The 22964-nt window shown below is 41.1% G+C and overlaps 1 protein-coding gene across 1 annotated transcript in view; it reads right to left on the bottom strand.

Annotated features, from left to right (window-relative positions):
- NCK2 (NCK adaptor protein 2) overlaps nucleotides 1-22964 on the bottom strand; it is a 173523-nt gene that overhangs the window by 22767 nt on the left and 127792 nt on the right. The window contains exon 4 of the mRNA XM_065416012.1: nucleotides 2307-3028. Coding sequence (XP_065272084.1) covers nucleotides 2307-3028 — 722 coding nt within the window. The remainder of the gene's footprint in view (nucleotides 1-2306; nucleotides 3029-22964) is intronic.

The following is a 22964-nucleotide window of genomic DNA, read 5'->3' as shown; positions in this document are numbered from 1 at the left end:
GGAGAGGTGGGACACAGCCCCTCCCCTCAACAGAGGGGACAAGGAGAGGCAGCACAGCCAGCAGAGACAGAAGGGAAGAGATGGGGCCAGAGTCTCTCTGCTCTGGCCACACTGCTCTACCCCCAACTCCCGAAGCAGCTGCAGCTCCAGGGCTGGCAGGCTGCAGCCGTGCCGCTCGGCCCCACCCCACCCCAGAGTAGGCTGTAGCCACACCGCCTGGCCCAGCCTGCTGGAACATGCTGCGGCTGCGCTGCCTGGTCCAGCCCGCTGGAGCAGGCTGCGGCCACGCTGCCCAGCCTGCCGGAGCAGCTCCAGCCAGGCCAGAGACATCCTCCCTTGGCCCTCCCCAGATAAGGTGGGAAGGGATGGGATGGAGAAAGTGTGGGGGTCCCAGGCTAGGTGTGGGGTCATGTAATTACTCCCCTGACTCCCAGCTTCTCCCCCCCCCCAAAAAAAAATTTCCCCACCAGTTGCTGTCCCGGCCCGTCAGGGTAAGCAGCTGGCACACCGGAAACTTTGTTTACTTAGGTTTACCTCCGTGCCTGCGGACGCTCGAGGTAAACAAACCATCTCAGGCCACCAGCGGCTTATCCTGATGGCCCGGGAGCCAAAGTTTGCTGACCCCTGAATTATAGGGTCATCTTATGAACGGGTTATAAAATTTTTCCATTTTTACTTATCCATCTTGGGGGGGGGGAAGGAGGGTGTCGGCTTATAAACGAACCGGCTTATGATCGAGTATATACGGTAATTTTAGATTTTTTAATAGTAACTAATGAAAAGCCACAATTTGTCAACTAGTACCTACACTAACATTAGGGTGACCAGATGTCCCGATTGTATAGGGACAGTCTGGATTTTTGGGTCTTTTTCTTATATAGGCTCCTATTACCCCCCAACCCCTGTCCCGATTTTTCACATTTGTTGTCTGGTGACCCTAACTAACATGTTCTGTGAAGTCATTTTACAGAACCTAAACAACACAGAAACAGTTATCAGATTAACAGGTAATATGAAAAATAATCTTAGTCAGAAGTTCTAAGTAGAAATGATGAATACAACTGATCTAATGCTCCAATAGCTGGGCCTATTTAAGGTATATATTCTCAGACACAAAACTGTATTAAGCTCTGGCCTCTACACAGTTTTTTATATTGCTTTAACTTTATTATTTTGAAACCAGTATAGTTAAATCAGTATAACTCATAGTGTGGATGCAATTATACTGGCATAAAGGTGCTTTAATACTGGAACCCTAAATCTATGGGAATATAAATACTTTTAGAGTGCTATACTGTATCCACCTTATGGGATTGTACTTATGATGGTTTCAGATTGATACAGTTACGGCATACATAAATAGTACGTAGATAAACCCTAAAACTGAGTTAGGCTGATGCCATGCAATAACCATATGATAATGATTAAGGCTTTTTAGTATTAGTAGTCCCAGATTAGAGAACATTTATTTTTAAAAGACACACTAAGGGATTTTAACTACATTTTTTTCTTGTCATGATGTCACTATAAGGCAGAGTTCAGGTGGTTTGAGTGATTTAACTATGTATTTCCATATCTTAGGATATGTGGAACACATTTAAGAGTAACCTTTTTCTGAATTTCCTGCATTTGTAATGCTTAGTTTGACATAATTACAACATCACGCTGATGTCACTGTGGCTCAACTTAAGAGTTACTTGACTCTGTCTGCAGCTTATTATAATCATAAAAATTAGATAAAATCTTTAATTACAACCTAATTTCTTCAAATATAACCTATACACAAGATTTCAAGAAATTTTAACTATATGGAAAGTTTGAAGATATTATTTCATTATTAAGATCACTCAAGACAAAGAAAAGACTGCTACAGATGCTAAATTTCTTAAAGGACCAATTTAAATTAATTTTTATACTCAGAGTAAGTGTGGTAAATTTGGGGAGGATATGCTGTATTTTTCATACCTAACAAGAGAATCCCTGCTTTAAGTTCAAAATGGAATTCAATCTTTACTAGGGAATTATGACTTGTGACTCCACAATTAGTACACAAACTAGTTCACAATTGTTGTGTTTCATTCCAAAGATGGTTGCACCTCAGTAGTGAATGAAGTGACCCGAGTGTATAGCAAAAATATCACTTTGTAAAGTTTGTAAATTGCTTACTTCTTTTGGGATAGACACTGTACTAATGTAAGGTAATTATTCATTACCATCATTGCTACTTCAAACACCATACACCATGTGGTAGTTTTTTTATTTATATGAAGCACATAATAAAAATTCAAGTGTTGAATGTCACTTACCGAAGATTCACTATCTCTAACAAGGAAGTCCCCTTCCACTCCCCTCTCATTTAGGGCACATTCTGCTTGATGCCGGGTAACATTCCCATAATACCACTCTCTTCCAGCAAACCGTCCTGTAGAAGATGGCCCTGTATAGCTTATCGGAGGTGGATGGGAAGTGTTAATGGTAGGACCATCACTTAAGATTACTACATAGTTTTTAGGAACAAGACCAATTTGCCCTCGGGAATTTTTACATTTCCACCATTCTGGGTCATTTTCTGGTTTTTCAATGACTTCCATTGTTTCCCCCTTTTCAAAATTGAGCTCTTCTTCTGTGACAGAGCTGAATGGATACAATGTCTGAACAACATGAAGTAGTTTCGAGCTCTGGCCATTACTCATGGATGCACCTTTCCTTAAACTTAGAAAACTTGGGGAATCTGCAGTTGCTTCCTCAACTTCCTCCACCACATAGTTCGAAGGAAACCAGCCAATCTGTCCATTGTAGCTACCTCTCCACCAGCCGTCACTGCACTTTTCCATAACAATGACTCGGGATCCTTTAACAAGGGACAGCTCATCCTCCCTCTCTGCCACATAGGCAAATTTAACGTAGGCTGGGATGTTAAGGTCATAAATCCGATCTGCACTGCTACCGTTGGATGGATATTCTGCATCTGTACTAGGAGTAGGTGAGGCATCTCGTGCACTTGTCTTCCTTTTTGTTTTACCCAAACCTGTTAAATAAAAAGAGAAATTTCTAGTAGGCATGTAGGATATAAATAGAAAAAAAAAAAACATTTAGTTTCTATAATGCATAACTATAAAATTAGACAAGTGCTTTCCCTGTCATTAACAAAAATGTTAGACATACAGGTCATAACTATAACATTGGAAACAGACTGTCGGGAAATATCAATGTCTTAATATTTTAAGAAATTGCTGTTTGTCTATTGGTTCAGCTTCTAAATATAAGCTTTAATTTGTCCTTTAATGTATTTCTCTACAAAGTCACTTAATGGTAAGTGAGAAACACAGAGTGGTGAAAGACACATCATTTACATAAGCAATTAGTCCTCCAGGGATGTTATGTCTTCTAAAATCCAATCAGTCAATCATATATTTTAATTATAACTATAAGCACTTAAATTGGTCTGGAAAAAAGTAAAAATAAAAAAACAAGTTAGCACAGTGAAAAGGGTCCTTCTGAACAAACTACATTCTGCCCTACTTCATTCTTCAGTCTCCAACAAACTTCAGCTGAAACTATCTAACTGACAAGTTTCCTGTTGAACTGTGCACCTAGAATGTTCCAGGTATGAGGCTATATAGGTGGAGTGACTTCAACTAACCTTCAGGTTCTATAATTTTCAATAAATGTACATTTTGAATTACCTTCAATATTAAGAAATGGAAAATATATTAAAAAAGGAAGTTGTGTGTGTATGTTTAACTGGAGATTTTTGGCATTCGTGTGGCTTCTCAGAATGTCAATCAGAAAATTCCAGAGTTCTGCAGACATGATCATTTTCAAACATCTGTACCAAAGACTGCCTAAGTATATATAAACAGACTGGTACAGAAGAGTAGTAGCTTGCTCTTCTGAATTTCAAATGATTTAGTTAAATTCTGATGTTATTTATTAAGATGAACCCCAATACAGCACGAGCCAGTCAGCATTCAGAAATCAAACACAATGGACAGAAAACAAAGGTGATGCAAAATCTAACAATTTTGTACTTTGCTCTATGCTCCAGGATCCTATAATGAGCATTATTCAACTAGCAGGGAGCAATTTATCTAAGACGACATGAATATAAACTGTCTATAAACCATGCAATGTAAATCAAAAGTGTGGCAGTATTTAAAAAAAGAAATTGTCTCATCAGAAGTAGCCATATATATAATTTTACTGTGATTACAATACCAATTTTGCTTGACCACATCATTGCTTAATTACAAACAGAGCAATTCAGCACAAGTGTTTGTCTAGTGCAAATGAACCCACCTGGTATATTCTTACAGGTTATTCTTTTGAGCAACATACATAAACGTCTGCTAGACTGTAAGTATATTTAGGCAGCCTCAAAAAGAGAAAGAAATTAACTAGTTAAGCTGATCTAACTAAGATCAAGAACTATAACTTTTGACTGAAGAAAGTTCCAAGGATTTCAAAAGGCTTCTCTGACCTGTTCCAAGTGGTTACCCATTCCCTGTTAGAGCCTGCTCATCCAGCTTTCACATCCTGCTAATCCTTCTGTAACCATATCACTTCAGCTGGAAATGAGTGGCTGTGCTCCTTGGCAAGATGACAGCAGAGAGACCAGTTTATTGCCCTGTGGGATACAACAGGATAACAGCACTTCTACTATTTGAGCAAACTCCAGTAGGAAGTTGGCTAAGGTCCAATCTCTGATGAAAAATTCCAATCTCAGCTATTTAGCAGTGACTGTCAACCAAAAGAATACAAGAACTAAGTGAAGTTAATTAGGGAGGTTATGTACAAACAAAACATTTGTTACTCTGTAGAAAAGATGGACAAAATGCAAGTCTGAAGTTAATTACCTCATTACTTCTTCATGCACAAATGTAATGACTGAGATGTGATTTAACCCCCCCCCCCCCCCACCTCCCACAAAAACAATCCACACTAGTAGTTGAGATTTCAAAATATTTATCTCTAGTAGTTCCAGGAAACCTCAATTTCTGGTACTAAAGTATAGGAAAACTTATCTAAAATTTTCCTTTCTTGAATAATAAGGTCCACAGATCCAGGAAAGTGGGAATTCTGCTCTATGCACAGCCTTGGAGGCAGACCAAATCTGTCAAAAAGAGGCAGTGTGGCTCCACCTCTGAGAAACCGCTAGTTGAGACTCTTCCATAAGCCTAGGAAAAACTAAGCACTCTAAGGAAAATTAAGCACTTAGACTAAATAGAACAGTCCTTCTGAACAGCAAAGAACTCAATGAATAGCAAACTGAGTACCAATTAAAAATTCAATATCTTTTTCCAATTAACAACCCAGTCAAGGATAGGTTGGGTCTGTGAACCTCGTTACTCCAAGAAAGGAAATTTTCAGGTAAGACACGGATAAATTTTCCTATTTATATTCGTAATGAGATCCACAGATTCATGACATTGAGATTTTTACAGCAGTATAAACTCATCGGGGAACTATATACAGACATGTGTACAGATGCAAATGGGGATAACCCTTTTTAACAGTCACTGGGATACTACAGGGAGAAGCACCAGTCTACTGATGGCAGCATCGGATGATGAGAACGTCCAACTTACAGAATTCTGAAGGTCATATGAACAGATAACCAGATGGGTGTTTACAGATTTTATTCTATAAGGCACATGATTTTTTTCCCCATGAAGCTGCCACAGCTTTGAGGGAGTGAGCAACAGAATCAAGTAAGATCTCATAAAAGAACTTCTCATGCACACCAGCAGGATGTAGAAGAGATGCAGCTCTCATAAGAAAAATGCAAGACGTTTGGGTAAAATGAAATTCTCTGTCTTGTCTACTGCACAGAGGATGCTAGACAAAGCAGTAACTTGACCTTTGAAAGTCAGAACTGACAGGCCTAACCCAAATCCATGTTGAAGAAATTTGAGAATCTGTGGTACCATGAAGATGATTGGGGGGGGGGTCATTTGTCCTGGGACCGATGGCTAAAGGTCAACCAGGCACTTAAATATGCTGAGTTTGTAGATTTATTTCTGGAAGCTAAAGTTGTGGATATCAGCCCTCTGAACAACCTCTTTGGCTTAAGAGGCTCTGTTCAAGAACTAGGCAGCTAGACTCACACGGTTTGAATTTTGATGCACGATTGGCCTTGTAATATCATAACCCTTTAGATGGAAAACTGATGGGAGGGCTTTGTACCCTGTCAAGGAGATCAGAGAATCAAGGTCTCCTTGGCCAGAAAGATATACCAGAATTACCAGTGCTGCTTCTGATCATCTGCAGCATTCTGCTGAGGAGAAAAAAAGGCATATAAGAGTCCCCTTTGGCTATCTTTGCAACAAAGCATCTGTTGCCTTGGCTCTGTGATCTCAACTGGTAAGAGAAAAAACACTGAAACTTCATGATTCAGGTGGAAGGCAAACAGACCTGTTGCTGAGAGACTAAATTTCTTTACCAGGAGATGTACACCTCTAGGTGTAGTTCCCATTCTGGATGATCTGACTTTTGCGTGTTGAGCCAGTCAGCCGTAATATTTAATTTTGCTTTGGCTGGGAAGGGAGTAAAGTGACTGGACATTTTCCTTTTCCCAAGTCATCAGGAGGTGAGCTTCTCTTTGAAGGACTGTAGACTTTGTTTCTCCTTTGTCTGTTGACATATGACATGGCTGAGGTATTAACTCAAGTGCTGATCATGACAGACAAGTCCGGATATGGGAGCAAAAGCCTTGAGACCATATTGGATTGTCCTGAGCTCTCGCCAGTTTATGCTGTGCTTACTCTCATTTGAACCAGATTCCTTGGATGGTCCTTGACCCCCTGTGAATGACCCAAGAATCCTCCTAGGGTGGGTTGATGGGTGGATAAGGAATAGTTTAGGGAGGGATAAGACAAAGCTCTGTGGCGGCCTCATGTGAGCACTGGCCCACTAAGAATATCCACATGGGAGACCAATGATCCCAGAAGAGACAGAAGCATATGAATGGGTATTCCCCTTGACAGGTTGACTGTTTAGATAAGATTTCTCTGCTTCTGCTTTTTCTGCAACAAGCAACTTCGTAGAGGACAGTAATCGTTCCCACTCACAGATTGGGAATAAGATGAGACTGTTAACTGAGACTTTCACAAAATTGTGGCTTTGGAGCATCCTGTTTTGGTAGTATAGTCTATGAGTGATTCTGGATGAGGCTTGGATAAGTCACCCAGGAAGGGGTAGATAGAGACCACTTCCTTTCTGACGTGATATTAACAGTACCAGCACTTTTGTAAACAGAGCAGTGCCGCTGCTAAATCAAACAGCCTATACTGGTAATGTTGTGCTTCAAGAGCAAAGTTTAAGAAGCATCTGTGAGACTGCTGAATTGAGATATGGAGACTGGCATTGTTCCCATGTATAGATGTCATACAGTCCCCTTGGTCGATGGCAGATAGTATGGATTTTAAGGTCTCCATATTGAATTTTGATTTTTTTAAAATGATTTGTTGAGACACTTGATGTTGAGAAGTGCTCTGTAACCTTCTAACTTTTTTTTTTTTTAAACTGAGAATAATATGGAATAGGGTCTTTTTTCCTCTGAAGAGCAGGGACAGGTTCAATTGCCCCCATTCACAGGAAATCTAGGATAGCTGTCTGCATGCCCTGACTTCTTCTCAGGCAAAAGCTCTTAGGCTGTGAGATTTATTTAATAGGCTGAGAGAGACCATACCTGCTATACTGTCCACCCATATTAGCATTGCTTCTGAAAGCATGCAGGGGCACTTTGGGTGTCATATGACAATTCTCTTTGGTTTATTTACTTATCCTTGTTGGCCTGCTGTCCGAAGGAGAGGGCTGAGATTATGCCTGCCTGGACTTAGCTGCCTGTGAAGGACCTATATAGTAAGGAGGTCACTCTTTCAGATAAAAATTTTTTCCCACTTAGAAATGATGAGCCCTTGACCACAGGGGGAAAAGGCACACTTATCTTTGGTAATGACACCGGGATAAATTTTGACTGTGCACACCAAGAAACCTTCTAGCCTTGTAAAATGGAGGTCAGGGGACGTGTAGGGTAGAAGAAAGAAATGGTGAGCCAAAGGCCCCTCACTGTCTGCTGCTTCTTCCACATCTACACTGCTGTCCCTCTTATCACTCCATAGCCACGTGCTGGAGACAGAGGTGGAGGTGATAGTGAAGACTCGCAACCTGCAATAGAAGCTAAGAGCAATAACCAGGACATTAGGGCCTGGTGACCCACAGCAACGACTGGGAATGAAAGCCCAATAGTTAAGACATGGCAACCTGCAAGACAACAGCCCTGTTGTTGTCCCAGTCTTTAACCATGGCAGGAAATCCCCATCCCACTGTTACATGCTCACAGGGTATATGAGGAGGGATAGCTAGCTAAAGTTTATCTAAGGTATCTACAGACCTCAAAACTGTAGTTCACAATACTCAGTACACTTTTCCTGAAAGTCTATTCTCTGTGCATGTATGTGGTAGGGAGGGATGTATTTATTTTATTATTTGAGTGTTTAGCTCTGATTTGGAGTGTTGGGCTTCCTCTCTTAGCAGGGAGACTTCCCTATGTGGGGGTTGTGTGTATGTGTGCCTAGAGGAAACAGCACTTCTATGGCCTGGTCTTTTCTGCATTGATTTGCCATGCTGCACTCTGAGGCCTGATCTATACTGCAGAAGGGTGGGGGAGAGGCTCTGCAGTCAGCAGACGCAGCTGTGAGCGTGGGTTCCAGAGGCTGGGTGGGAAGATTCCCTGGATCTTTGATACTTTGCTTCAACCTACACTCCCACCACGCTGGTGGAAAAGAGGGAGTTGCTGCTTGCTGGTCCTGGACCTGGAGCTGCTGCTGTTGTCTGTGCCAGGCCTAGTGCATTTTACTCCTGATGTGTTGCCACTGCTTCCCGGGAAGGAGGCTGCTGGAAATGATTCTATGAAATCCTGCCTGTCTGAGCACTTGAGAAAGGCCTGGATCTTTACAGAAAAGGCACAGATCCCCATGCAGGCATTTAATCAGCAGAGGAGATGGAGAAGAGACAACATCTGGTTTCCCACTCAGCATTCTCTGCCATGCTGCCCTCTGAGTGGGTGGGGGCATGGAGAATCCCAGCCATTGAGGAGAAAGGAAATAATCTCTGCCTATAAAGGCAGATTCTGACAGCCTGGAGATTTTAAACCTTTCCCCCGCCTTACTTTTCCTTCTTCTTTAAATTTGCTCTGCAGCAGGAGGAGCTGGTCTGTCTGCCTGCAGCTGGAGAGGCAGATGGAATCTGGCAGCTTCTCAGAGATGGAGCCATACTTCCCCTGCTTCTGAATGAGAGGTTTGGTCTGCCTCCAAAGGCTTCATAGAGCAAGCAGAGTGCCCAATGTCATGGGCCTGTGGACCTCATTATGAATAAGGGCATGTCCACACTACAAAATTAAATCGACCTAAGTTATGTTGACATACAGCCACCGCAGTAATTGAATCAGTTTTACATGTCCACTCTAAGCTCCTTTCGTTGGTGGTGCGCATCCTCAACAGGAACGTTTGCACCGATTTAACTGCCAGTGTGGGGCATTGTGGAATGGTTTCTAGAAGGCAGCAACAGTCAATGTAAGGAAAGCAGTGTCTACACTGACTCTGCGTCAACCTAACTACATCGACTTAAGTGCTACGCCTCTTGCAGAGGTGGAGTTATTAAGTCAGTGTGGTAGGTGAGTTACTTCGGTGGGAGCTACCTTTTAGTGTAGATGTTTACAGAGTTAGGCCAATGTAAGCTGACTTACATTGACCTAACTCTGTAGTGTAGACCAGGCCTAAGAATTCACTAACGCCACACTGCTGTAGTGGAATCAACACAAAAAGACAATATGGAGACGGAAACCACTGGAAAGTCAACTACAATTAACCCTTCAGAGTTAAGAGTATGAATTTTAGGCTAGGTCTACACTACAGCGGGGGTCCGACCTAAGATACGCAACTTCAGCTACGTGAATACCGTAGCTGAAGTTGCGTATTTTAGGTCGGCTTACCTGGCTGTGAGGACGGGGGAAAGTCGACCGCTGCCGCGCTGCCGCCGACTCCGCTGCCGCCTCTTGCCGTGGTGGATTTCCGGAGTCGACGGCAGAGCGATCAGGGATCGATTTTATCGCGTCTTCACTAGACGCGGTAAGTCGATCCCCGATAGACCGATTGCTACCCGCCGGATCGGCGGGTAGTGAAGACAAGCCCTTAGATACAATTCATAAATAAGAGAAGTAACATGGTTTCTTAGAATCTCTGCACTATGGTAACTAGGGTGACCAGATAGCAAGTGTGAAAAATCAGGACAGAGGGTGTGGGGGTAATAGGAGCGTATATAAGAAAGAGCCCCAAATATCAGGACTGTCCCCATAAAATCAGGACATCTGGTCACCCTAATGGTCACAGAATATGAATAGCAAACATATCCTCTTTAAGCACTAAACTGCAAGAGCCGATTAAATATCAAAAGTTCACAGAAGTTCATGTCTGTAACGACACCTAGAAGAAAGTGATCAGGCATGGATAAAATAATTCATGAAACAAAAAGATCTAGCAGCTAGAGAGCCAGAAGACAATTGTTTCAAAACCAAAGTGAAGAGCTAATTAGAAAGGGTGGAGCTGAACTGAGAGAACAGTTCTTAAACAGAACTGTGGATAGGTATATCTGTTGTGACAATGTGCGTTAAGAAGAAGCTAGGATTTTGAAGTGTAAAAAAACCTCCAAAATCACTTTAAAGGCTTATTAGATATTTTAAAAGATGATCTGAAAGCTTTTTTGCTTGGAAAACAAATTCAGGCTGGAAATCTCATAAGCTGTTTTTTTCACAAGATTTCCAAAACTTTCTGGTTTAGGCTGGGCTAGAAATACAACAAAAAAACAACCTCTTGCATTGTATTTCAGTACTTTTTTTTCTGGCTCATGCCACAAACCACAGCAAGGTAGAAAAACTAAAAGAAAACAACAAACAAGTGAAGTCTTTCAAAGCTCAAAAAAAGACTGTTTTACTTTCTGTTTGAACTTATGCACCTATTGATAACCAGGTTCTGTGAGCAAGCCAGTCAGTCACTGATTGGTACTTAGATACAGTACCACAGTAGAGAAGTTAGATATCACTGCAAGGCAATTTTTTTTTTTAACTTGGAAGTTAACAGTAGTAGAACTGAACTAACTGTTAAGTCGCCTACTGGCATCAAGCAGAGTGGGAGGGATTAATAACATCTCTAACTTTCATTTGTTTATTATGTGCAACTCTACTGGACAAATGATTCTGTAACTGAAAAAGGGAATTTAGCAGAATGGCCATAATAATGTAAAAACAAAGTTAAGACAGTATCAGAATTTATGTGTACCTATGATAACAAAGATGTAATCACAGCTCCCTAAAAAAAATGTATGTATACTCTGTCTGGCCAAAACATCCCTTCTACTTCTAGAAAACTGCATTAATAATTTGTGTCAGGATAGCCCTACTCCTGAAGCTCCAGTGATGTGCTTCCTGGAAAGGAAATCATTTAATCACTTCATGAGCTTAGAAGATTAAAATACACTGTTTAGCAACAATTGTGCTGATACATTTTTGGCATTTTTCTTTCCCTGGTTTCATTAATAGATGCATTTGTATGAAAAAAGCAACTTTATTTTGGAGATCCCCATTACTTTTGTTTCTTACACCTCACTTGAAGTCATAATCATTGTAACACAACAATTAGTTGCTGCGAAGGCAAATATAAAAATCACAAAGGGTTAGTTTCAAGTGAAGAAAAAGCAGTGGGAGCAGATCAATTCCAAAGTAGCAAAGATCCTGTTTTATGTAAATATATCTAATAACAAAAGTTGTATATAGATCGTTTAATTTGAGAGGCACCATTCAACTAGTGGTTGAATTTTCCTCCCTTTAAATTTTCCCCTTAAAGGGTTGGCAAGCTCTAGTTTACAGGCACAAATAGGGTTGAGACATAACATAGGTGGCTGGCACCATTTGAGGAGGAGCTTCAACAGAAAGGGGGAGACGGTTGGGAGATGTCCAGTTGATCTCCACGCCAGATTCCAACACTGAAAATGAGGGCGAAGAGATAAGCACAGATATAGATAGGGGTAGGGAATTGGACATTAGAAGGAGGGGGCGGATGGACACTAGGGGGTCCGTACCAAAGTGCATAACTAATGGGAGAAAGGATAGACAGCATACGGTAAGATGTTTATACACCAATGCGAGAAGCCTAGGTAACAAAATGGAGGAACTGGAGCTCCTGGTCCAAGAAATAAAACCTGATATCGTAGGAATAACTGAAACATGGTGGAACTGTAGTCATGACTGGAGTACAGGTATCGAAGGGTATGTGCTGTTTAGGAATGACCGGAAAAAAGGTAAAGGTGGGGGTGTGGCACTGTATGTGAATAATGAACTAAAATGTAAAGAAATAATAAGTGATGGAATGGATAAGACAGAGTCTGTCTGGGCAATGATTACACTGGGTAAAAGAACTACCAGAGCCTCCCCTGAGATACTGCTTGGGGTGTGCTATAGACCGCCGGGATCTAGCCTGGATGCGGACAGAGAACTATTTAATGTTTTTAAGGAAATAAAAACTAATAAGAGCTGTGTGATCATGGGGGACTTTAACTTCCCAGACATAGATTGGGGAACAAATGCTAGTAACAATAATAGGGCTCAGATGTTCCTAGACGTGCTAGCAGATGAATTCCTTCAGCAAGTAGTAGCTGAACCGACGAGGGGGGATGCCATTTTAGATTTGGTGCTGGTGAGTAGTGAGGACCTAGTTGAGGAAATGGTAGTAGGGGACAACCTTGGCTCGAGTGACCATGAGCTAATTCGGTTTAAACTAAATGGAAGGATTAACAGAAATAAAACTGTGACTAAGGTTTACGATTTCAAAAAGGCCAACTTTAATAAATTAAGGGAACTACTTAGGGAAGTGGATTGGGCTAACATACTTAGAGAGCTAAAGGCAGATGAGGCCTGGGATTATTTCAAGCTGAAGTTGCACGAGCTGTCCGAGGCCTGTATCCCGAGAAAGGGGAAACGGTTAGTGGGCAGGAGAATTAGACCTAGCTGGATGAGCGGGCGTCTCAAAGGGGCGATTAAGAAAAAACAGAAAGCGTACAAAGAATGGAAAAGGGGGCAGATCGACAAGGAAACCTACCTTATTGAGGTCAGAGCATGTAGGGATGCGGTGAGAAAGGCCAAAAGCCGTGTAGAGTTGGACCTCGCGAGGGGAATTAAATCCAATAGTAAGAGGTTTTATAGCCATATAAATAGGAAGAAAACAAAGAAAGAGGAAGTGGGACCGCTGAAGCATGTAAATGGAGTGGAGATTAAGGATAATCTAGGCATGGCACAATATCTAAATGAATATTTTGTGTCGGTGTTTAATAAGGCTAACGAAGGGCTTAGGAATAGAGGGAGCGGGACAGAGGGGAATAAAGGAGGGGCGATTGACATTACAGTATCAGAGGTGGAAGCCAAACTTGACCAGCTAAATGGGACTAAATCGGGCGGACCGGATGATCTCCATCCTAGAATATTGAAGGAGCTGGCGCGAGAAATTGCAAGCCCCTTGGCGATAATTTTTAATAAATCTGTAAACTCGGGGGTGGTGCCGATGGACTGGAAAATAGCTAATGTGGTTCCTATTTTTAAGAAGGGGAAAAAAAGTGACCCAGGTAACTACAGACCTGTTAGTTTAACTTCTGTAGTATGCAAGGTCTTGGAAAAAATTTTGAAGGAAAAAGTAGTTAAGGACCTTGAGGTGAATGGCAATTGGGACAAATTACAACATGGGTTTACGAAAGGCAGATCGTGCCAAACCAACTTGATCTCCTTCTTTGAGAAAGTAACAGACCTTCTAGATAAAGGAAATGCGGTGGATCTAATTTACCTCGATTTTAGTAAAGCGTTTGATACTGTGCCGCACGAGGAATTATTGGTTAAATTGGAAAAGATGGGGATCGATATGAAATTCCAGAGGTGGATAATGAACTGGTTAAAGGGGAGACTGCAGCGGGTAGTACTGAAAGGTGAACTGTCGGGTTGGAGGGAGGTCACCAGTGGGGTTCCTCAAGGTTCGGTTTTGGGTCCGATTTTATTCAATCTATTCGTTACTGACCTCGGAACCAAATGTAGGAGTGGGCTGATAAAGTTTGCGGATGACACAAAGTTGGGAGGTATTGCCAATTCGGAGAAGGATCGGGATATTCTGCAGGGAGACTTGGATGACCTTGTAAATTGGAGTAAAAATAATAGGATGAGATTTAATAGTGAGAAGTGTAAGGTGATGCATTTAGGGATGACTAATAAGAATTTTAGTTATAAGTTAGGGACGCATAGGTTGGAAGTGACGGAGGAGGAGAAGGACCTCGGAGTCCTGGTTGATCGCAGGATGACTATGAGTCGGCAATGTGACGTGGCTGTGAAAAAAGCTAATGCGATTTTGGGATGCGTTAGGCGAGGTATTTCTAGTAGGGACAGGGAGGTGCTGCTTCCGTTATACAAGGCGCTGGTGAGACCTCATTTGGAGTACTGTGTGCAGTTCTGGTCTCCTATGTTTAAAAAGGATGAACTCAAACTGGAACGGGTACAGAGAAGGGCCACTAGGATGATCCGAGGAATGGAAAACCTTTCCTATGAAAGGAGACTCGAGGAGCTCGGTTTGTTTAGCCTAACCAAAAGAAGGCTGAGGGGGGATATGATTGCTCTCTTTAAATATATCAAAGGGATTAATACCAAGGAGGGAGAGGAATTATTTCAGCTCAGTAGTAATGTGGACACGAGAACGAATGGATATAAACTGGCAGTGGGGAAGTTTAGGCTTGAAATTAGAAGAAGGTTTCTAACCGTCAGAGGGGTGAAATTTTGGAACAGCCTTCCGAGGGAAACGGTGGGGGCGAAAGACCTTTCTGGCTTCAAGATTAGGCTTGATAAGTTTATGGAGGGAATGGTTTGAAGGGATAACGTGGTTTTAGTCAATTAGGCATTAACGTGCCATCGCGGGTAAAATGAGGGTCCGGCTGTAGAATCTTGCCTGTATGCTCGGGGTACTGCTGATCGCCATATTTGGGGTCGGGAAGGAATTTTCCTCCAGGGTAGATTGGCAGAGGCCCTGGAGGTTTTTCGCCTTCCTCCGCAGCATAGGGCAGGGGTCGCAGGCTGGAAGATTCTGTTGCGGGTGGGTCAGCTTTTGTGGCCTGCATCATGCGGGAGGTCAGACTAGATGACCATATTGGTCCCTTCTGACCTTAAAGTCTATGAGTCTATGAGAAAGGCCAGGAGCAGATTCTTGTCTGCTCCAAGACCCTCACAGCACCAAACAAGGCTCTGGAGTTTCTCAGAACCATGGCTCCCACAGTACTGAGATACTCTCTTGCACCTGAGGGGACAGCTACTCCAAAGAAAACTTCAACAGAATTGAGGGCATCAAGCCCAAAAAGGAATAATCAGTGTCTGGCACTGACAACACTGCTGAATCCTCAGAGCCCCTTTATTAACACCTTTAATAGGAATCTGTTGGTAATCCAGGGAAAGGGTGGATCAATCCTACAATCCAATGGGCACTTCAGAGCAGAGGACAAAACCAAATGGCCTGGATCCAAGGAGACCCTTTCTTTGTCAAAAAGTGTATGTTCTGAGGAGGCAAACCACAACAAGCCCCAGCCAGTGATTTTTTTCCTACCAGCACCTTGTTACTTCTTTAGAGCCACTGGAAGTCAGAGCAGAATTTTCCAAAGCTCAAAGGGGTCTGGATCTTGGAGTCTGCAGTATCTTATGAAGTGATCTTTACAGGCCACCTTCTTTTGAGATGGACCCCTAGTCTAACTGCAGAAACTCAGCAGGCTTTGGCACCAAAGTGGGTTTCATAGCCACACCACTTTGTGCTCAGAAACCCTTTTTTAACAAAGGCCTCTAAGACTGCACTCTTAATGGACCCCAAAGGAGAAGATTTTGGACTCTTGTTTGGTGGCCCTTTTTCGCTTTCAAAAAAGGACTTGGAGAACATGACCATCTGAAGCAGGCTTTCTGACATGGCAAGATATGCATATCTTAAACCTTTGGTTTTTTGTTGTATCTGCCTTAATGGTTAGACTGATAAAGTTGTTTGGTTTATACAAAAAAACTTGAAGTTACTACTAAATGAACCTACAAGAACTATATAGAAATTAGAATTAACAGCTTTCCTCACTACTGCACAACACAACACAACACAAGGGAAACAGAGGTACCTGGCAGACAGAGAGGAGCTGGGGGACCATTAGGATGGGTTATTTATATGCTTGAGTTCAGAGTGGGGGTAGCATGTCCTTGAGCCCAAGGAGGTAGGGCTTGAGGAACATCACACATTCATCAAATGTAACTTCAAAAGAGATTCTATGATTAGGCCTGCAGTTGGCCTCTGTGGAGGCAATATCAGGAAGGAGAACCTGTGATTTTCATCACGTATCTGGCAATTCTGTTCTAGCAGCAGACAAACACATCCTTTTCTCTAGATTTATGTTCCATTTTCTAATGATAGTTTATACAATGTAATATTTTTGCTAGACAAAAGCACATTTACAAAGCAAGCCTATATTTACTAAGTCTTTTCATGCTCCTGAATATTTGTGTTCTTGGTTGTTACTGATGAGTTATCACATTTTTGCACTTTGACTATTTCTACTCGTTCAGATAAATAGAAGAGTAGAAACACTGAAGTGACTACACAATGTATCTCCCTTGTCCTAATCAATACCCCAAATTTGTTTAACCTGTAATCTTATTTTCTATTTCAAGTTGAGCTAGTTAACATGCATCATAGAAACCAGAGATTGAAGAGACCTTTAGTCATCTTGTCTAAAACCTGAAAACCACAAAATTGTTTTCTAAATTATATTCATGAATACTCTGAGCAGTTTAGTTTCAAACATTAAATAAAGTTTCTTTTTCCTCCAAAAGCATCCCATTTTCTGTTTATTGTTGACAAAACTATGCTTCCCACACCACTCATGCTCCCCACACATCCAAAGCTGTCATTAAACGCTGAATCCTCTTCTTACTCAAGACACTGAAAACACAATAAACCTTCTTTCCTGACCCAATGGCTAAGTGATTTGTCCATGCTCTGGTCAGCTCCTGAGTAGTTCAAATTATTTTCTTCAGTGTGGATTACCTGGCATTTGTCAACACTGAATTTCATCTGCATCTTGCAGTCGATTCATCTCACTCTGTTAGATCCCTCTGGAGTGCCTCAGTTTTCTCAGGCCATGACTAATCTAAATATTTTTGTGTCTTCTGAAATATTTTAAATAAACCATTACTTTTGTCAAAACATACTAACTTTCCCCATACAAAAGTCACAATTCTACATCAAGACACATCAAAAGCAAAATTTTGAATAATGTATAGCTACGGCAAGAAACTTCATTGTTCACCTGCCACCTAAACTCATAGACTGCAATCTGCCTGTGCAAAATATGACATGTTTAACATGTGTGGAAATCACGTACAAACCGAGTGGGTGAATGATTCAGTTACTATAGTTCATTTGTGTATCAAATCAATTCCAGGAAAAAGAATAAACCTAAACCAGGACCTCTGGCTGGTGGGAAGGCTGTGGGAGAAATGTTTGGTATCTGCAGAAAACAAAAGTATAGAAGGTAGGGTAAAGGAGAGGGGAAAAATAGCTTAGACGATATCCTGAAATGCTAGCCAAAATACTTCCAGAATGTTAATTTCAAAACAGACACTGAACTTGCTTAAAAATGTGTCTATTTAAAAATTACAGTTAGGTCTGAACATTTAAAAAAAACTATTACTGTTACAAGTACTAGAGAGATTAGATATAAAACTATTTTTTTGCATTTGACAGCAATTAATTTTTCTAATTGTCTGTGTGGGTCTTTCAAAAACAGCAGGCGATAACATTTTTTAATAGTAAACTTTTAAAACAGGAGCTCAGGAGTAGCTGTATTACCTGAAACTACTTTTAACTCTTTGTTTAAAAATTACTAGATTTCAATTTTGTGGTGTCCCTTTCTTTCCCATATCCTATAAAATCAGTTTCTCTACAAGTAATACAATGTGTGTAATGCATATCTGCAAATTTGGTAGCAAAAGCTGTTGAGTAAGTGCAACCCGTTTTTTCCCCCCAAGACAAGTTTTTGACAATACTTTGCTATGATTTATGTTTCTTATACATGAATAAGTTCATCTTTCATAGTAGTACAGAGCTAGTTATTCAATTAATAACAGCATTACAGTTTTATCCATTTTCTTGTGAAGGTATTGCATATGATCATGTATAGTTGTAAACCAACTAAAAATTAACCTATGTCTGATAAGGATAATTAAATAGACACCCGTGGCTAAAACAAACATCAAACAGTAACTACTACTTTGTTTTACATCTATTCTCTATATTTACATATACTAAAAGCTTTTTCTTACTTCAGAAAATGGACTGCTCCGTATTACTCAACCAATCCAGGAATTCATATTGTCTGGACTTCTGAATCAGAATACAACTTTCTTTTCACAGTCATAAGTAGAGCTGCACAGAGAACGGCAATTTCGCTTCACAGAGTCTTTTGAGATTTAGAAATGTGGTTTGTTCTGATTTGGAATGAAAATAAAAAATTTCTAATTTTTCTGAAAAATAGAATTACTGTTCTCTGCCTGTCTTTCCTGGGAGCCGAGGACCCTGGGAGCCCAGGCTGCCAAAGAGCTGGAAGCCCAAGCTCCCTGGCAACCCACTAAGCAGGCTGCCAAGGAGAACAGGTAGGCAAACTAGCAGGAAACCAGGCAGGTTTCACTAGGAAATTTGGCTGGCAGGCAGGTTTCCATCAGAAACCTATCTGGTTTCTGGCAAATTTAGCTGAAATCAACATGGTTATGCAGGACAATTAGATTTTGATGAATCAACAAATTCAGACAAAACACATTTCAATTGAAATTTTTCTACTCTAGTCATAAGGATTCAATATGAGGGCCTGCATAATTGTATCTTGAGTGGTTAAAATTATTTCCTAACTTGGACACAGCAAGAAGGCCTCCAGAGAAGAGGTTTAACTTCAGAAGGCCTATAGTTCAGAAAATAGCTATTATTCAATATCAGGTAATCTAGCCAGATCTACAAAGGATCTCTGAAAAGAAAAATGGCCTTACTGAAGGCCCTGAGTAAAACCAGTCTTCCTATTGTTTAGGCCTGAGATACGACCTCCCACCATGGCCCTGATATATAAAATAAATATAAGAGATTGGCAGGAGATTAACATAGCTATTAGGCAGCACTTAGATGTCTTAACTTTAAATGCAGTATTTCTTGTGGCTTTTCATAGGGAAGGAGTCAAGAGAAATAAGACGGAGAATATATTATTGCCCTTATATAAATCGATGGTACGCCCACATCTTGAATACTGCATACAGATGTGGTCTCCTCATCTCAAAAAAGATATACTGGCACTAGAAAAGGTTCAGAGAAGGGCAACTAAAATGATTAGGGGTTTGGAAAGGGTCCCATATGAAAAGTTATTTACTTATTCCCATAATACAAGAACTAGGGGTCACCAAATGAAATTAATAGGCAGCAGGTTTAAAACAAATAAAAGGAAGTTCTTCTTCACACAGCGCACAGTCAACTTGTGGAACTCCTTACCTGAGGAGGTTGTGAAGGCTAGGACTATAACAGCGTTTAAAAGAGAACTGGATAAATTCATGGAGGTTAAGTCCATTAATGGCTATTAGCCACGATGGGTAAGGAATGGTGTCCCTAGCCTCTGTTTGTCAGAGGGTGGAGATGGATGGCAGGAGAGAGATCACTTGATCATTACCTGTTAGGTTCACTCCCTCTGGGACACCTGGCATTGGCCACTGTCGGTAGACAGGATACTGGGCTAGATGGACCTTTGGTCTGACCCAGTACGGCCGTTCTTATGTTCTTATGAAATGAATAGTAGATGAACATCCTAAAGCCAAGTATCAGGGGGTAGCGATGTTAGTCTGGATCTGTAAAAAGCAACAAAGAGTCCTGTGGCACCTTAAAGACTAACAGATGTATTGGAACATAAGCTTTCATGGGTGAATGCCCACTTCGTCAGACGCATGTCCTAAAGCCAAATAACTCAATTTCTAGTCAGAAACCAACATTCTCCTTTGAATGAAACAGATATTGTAGCTATTTGGAATATTTTTCATTTATCCCCTTCCCCCCCTCTTTTGGTGCCCTTCTCTTAGGGAAACACTCATCTCAATGACACTTTCTGCTTAAAAACTGCTTCAACTGTCAATCACAAGTAGATGTCTAAAAGTTTTTGCTGGTTATAGTTTGGAGATCATTGAAAAAAATCACCTTATATTCTATTAATCGACATTGTTAGGTTGACATTAATAAAACCAATTAGAATTGAACAGGAAGTGAACATGTGTGAAGGATAGCAGTTATTACACTCATAGAACCCTTTCACAGGGAGGGGTGGGGGGAGGGGGAGAGAGAGAGAGAGAGAGAGAGAGAGAAAGAGAGAGTGGAACATATTTTAGCATATCCTCAGGCTGGGAAAAACCCAACAGTTTCCTAATGAGTTTTCAAAGGCTAAATGTCTACATACTGGGTTCAATATTTTGACAGGTTATTCTCTCACCCCCCAAAAAATAGCATTCTGTTTGAAGTATGCTGCGGTAAATTCCAGAAATTGCCAACTCTATTTATGATATAGAAATGGAGGCTTACAGTCCTAATAAAGATAATTGTGTATATTCTTTCGGAAGCTCATTATGTCAGGTACAGACATGCCATATCAATCAGAAAGCTAGAAGACCCTGTTGAAACCTCAACGTGAAATTATTCAGACATTTCTACAATCAGACTGGTTTAAGTCATGTGACAATCCTACTAAAATATGGCAAGGAATATTGTTTAAAAGATTCCTATGGGTCAAACACCACTATAACTGAGTCCTCTATGAATTCCACTCAATTAACTTATTAAAAATACTGTGCAAAACCTTGTAACTTAAACTATATTGTGCATCCAGATATTATAGTGAAATATGGCATTTAAATACTTGCAATCAGTACAAAATAATAATAAACATTCCATCACATTCCACTAAAGATGTTTTAATGCAACGTCACCAAAATACAAAAAAGGCATAATTTAAATGACAGCAATGTGGGTCAGGGAATGTGCCTTCTTTTGTATTTATACAGTGTCTAGCATGCTGTGGGCATGCCAGAAACAACCAACCAATAAAAATACATGTAGTATCAATGCTTTCAATCTTAAGAAAATTATAAATTAAAAGAATATAAAATTAATTTGGGGATAACATGTTAACTGTTTGAAAGATACAATCAAAATAAACTATTCTCCAGAATAACAAAACAGTACCTCGCGACTTTTTCCATTCACCCACTATACTCAGGAATTAAACACATAGATAACATCCCAGCTCCCCTCTGCCCCTTCTACCTTCAAAAAAAACAAACACACACCCAAGCAGAAGCAGCAGCACATAAATTAGATTAAACCTAATCCTAAATACTGAGTAGCACAGTAGTGCTAAATGTATATTTTTGTTAACTTAATTAATTTGTTTGTGTCTTTATAAAGAAATAAACTGATTTTTATCACTATTTTCTTTAAAACAACTAATTTAGAATACCAGCAGACTATAGCTCTCCTTCCTGTATGAAAATCTAGTTCATTCATTAATGTGATTCATTAATGTGACACCACCACTGATAATCCACTGAATTTAGGGTAAAGGTGGAGGCACCACAGAAACTTCAGTTTATGTACCATCTCCACCACAAGTGCTCTGCAACTTCCATTGGCTCCCTGTTTTCTTTCCAAAGCCAACTAAAGGCACAGTTATCTGCAAGATACTCAATGAGTTTGTGCAGTAATGTTCTTCAGTAGAAAAGGCCCCAAACTCTGATACCATCTGGGAGGAACAGATGGTGACCAGACAGGCCAAATTAATAACAATGAAATGAATAGTTACCTTCTTGAGGGGTTCACAGGAATGTCAGGTCAGGGCATTAAGGAATCAAGTTAAGGTCCCATGGAAAAGCTCAATGAATCTTAGAAGGATGATTTAAGGATGTAGTTCTGAGGAAATGTTTTATATCTGCACGAACAGAAATCCTTTTCCTGCCTATGGAGGTAAGGATGCTAGAGAGTGCAGACACTTGACATTTTAAGGTTGAAATAGCGATGTTCTTGTTCAAACATTCTGGAAGAACTCCAAGATCTACAATATAGAAGACACAGAAAGAGACCACATTTCCTGCACCACTGCTTAAATTTCAGCCAAGTTCTAAAACAAGAGAAATTAGTAGAAGCCTTCCTAAATGCACACAAGTGGAGATGATGCCTTCAGAATAGCGCTATCCTCTTCATGTGAGACCACCCAAAAACTAGCCAATTAGCTTGACCTTGTCTTTCTTATAAGTTTCCTCTAGCGGCAGATCTAGAATCTAAACCAGTGGTGGGCAATCTGCTGCCCGGCAGGATAATCCGCTGGCGGGTTGCCAGACAGTTTGTTTACATTTGCACGGCCACCCGCAGCTGCCAGTGGCCACGGTTTGCCGTTCCTGGCCAATGGGGGCTGTGGGAAGTGGAGCGGGCTGCAGGGATGTGCTGGCCGCCGCTTCCCGCAGCTTCCATTGGTTGGGAACGGTGAACCGCGGCCACTGGAAGCTGCAGGTGGCCATGCCTGCGGACGGTCAATGTAAACAAACAGTCTCGTGGCCCACCATCGGATTACCCTGATGGACCTCGTGCGGCCCATAGGCCGCAGGTTGCCCATCACTGATCTAAACTGATCTAGAATGAAAACTGCTTTCTTAAGAAATCACAGAATTCTCACTGAAAAGGCTTTTCCACCTCCTGGTTCCTGTTTAGACTGAAAATTCTCCGTCTTACCAGGTGGCTACTCAAGGGCTCCTGTGTCTGCAAGAACTCTTTCTTCTCTTAAACCCTCTTAGG

The sequence above is a fragment of the Emys orbicularis genome, chromosome 1, assembly GCF_028017835.1.
Source record: "Emys orbicularis isolate rEmyOrb1 chromosome 1, rEmyOrb1.hap1, whole genome shotgun sequence".
Taxonomy (NCBI): Eukaryota; Metazoa; Chordata; order Testudines; family Emydidae; genus Emys; species Emys orbicularis.
Note: the sequence above shows the minus strand (reverse complement) of the source record. Positions and strands in the feature narration are given on the sequence as shown.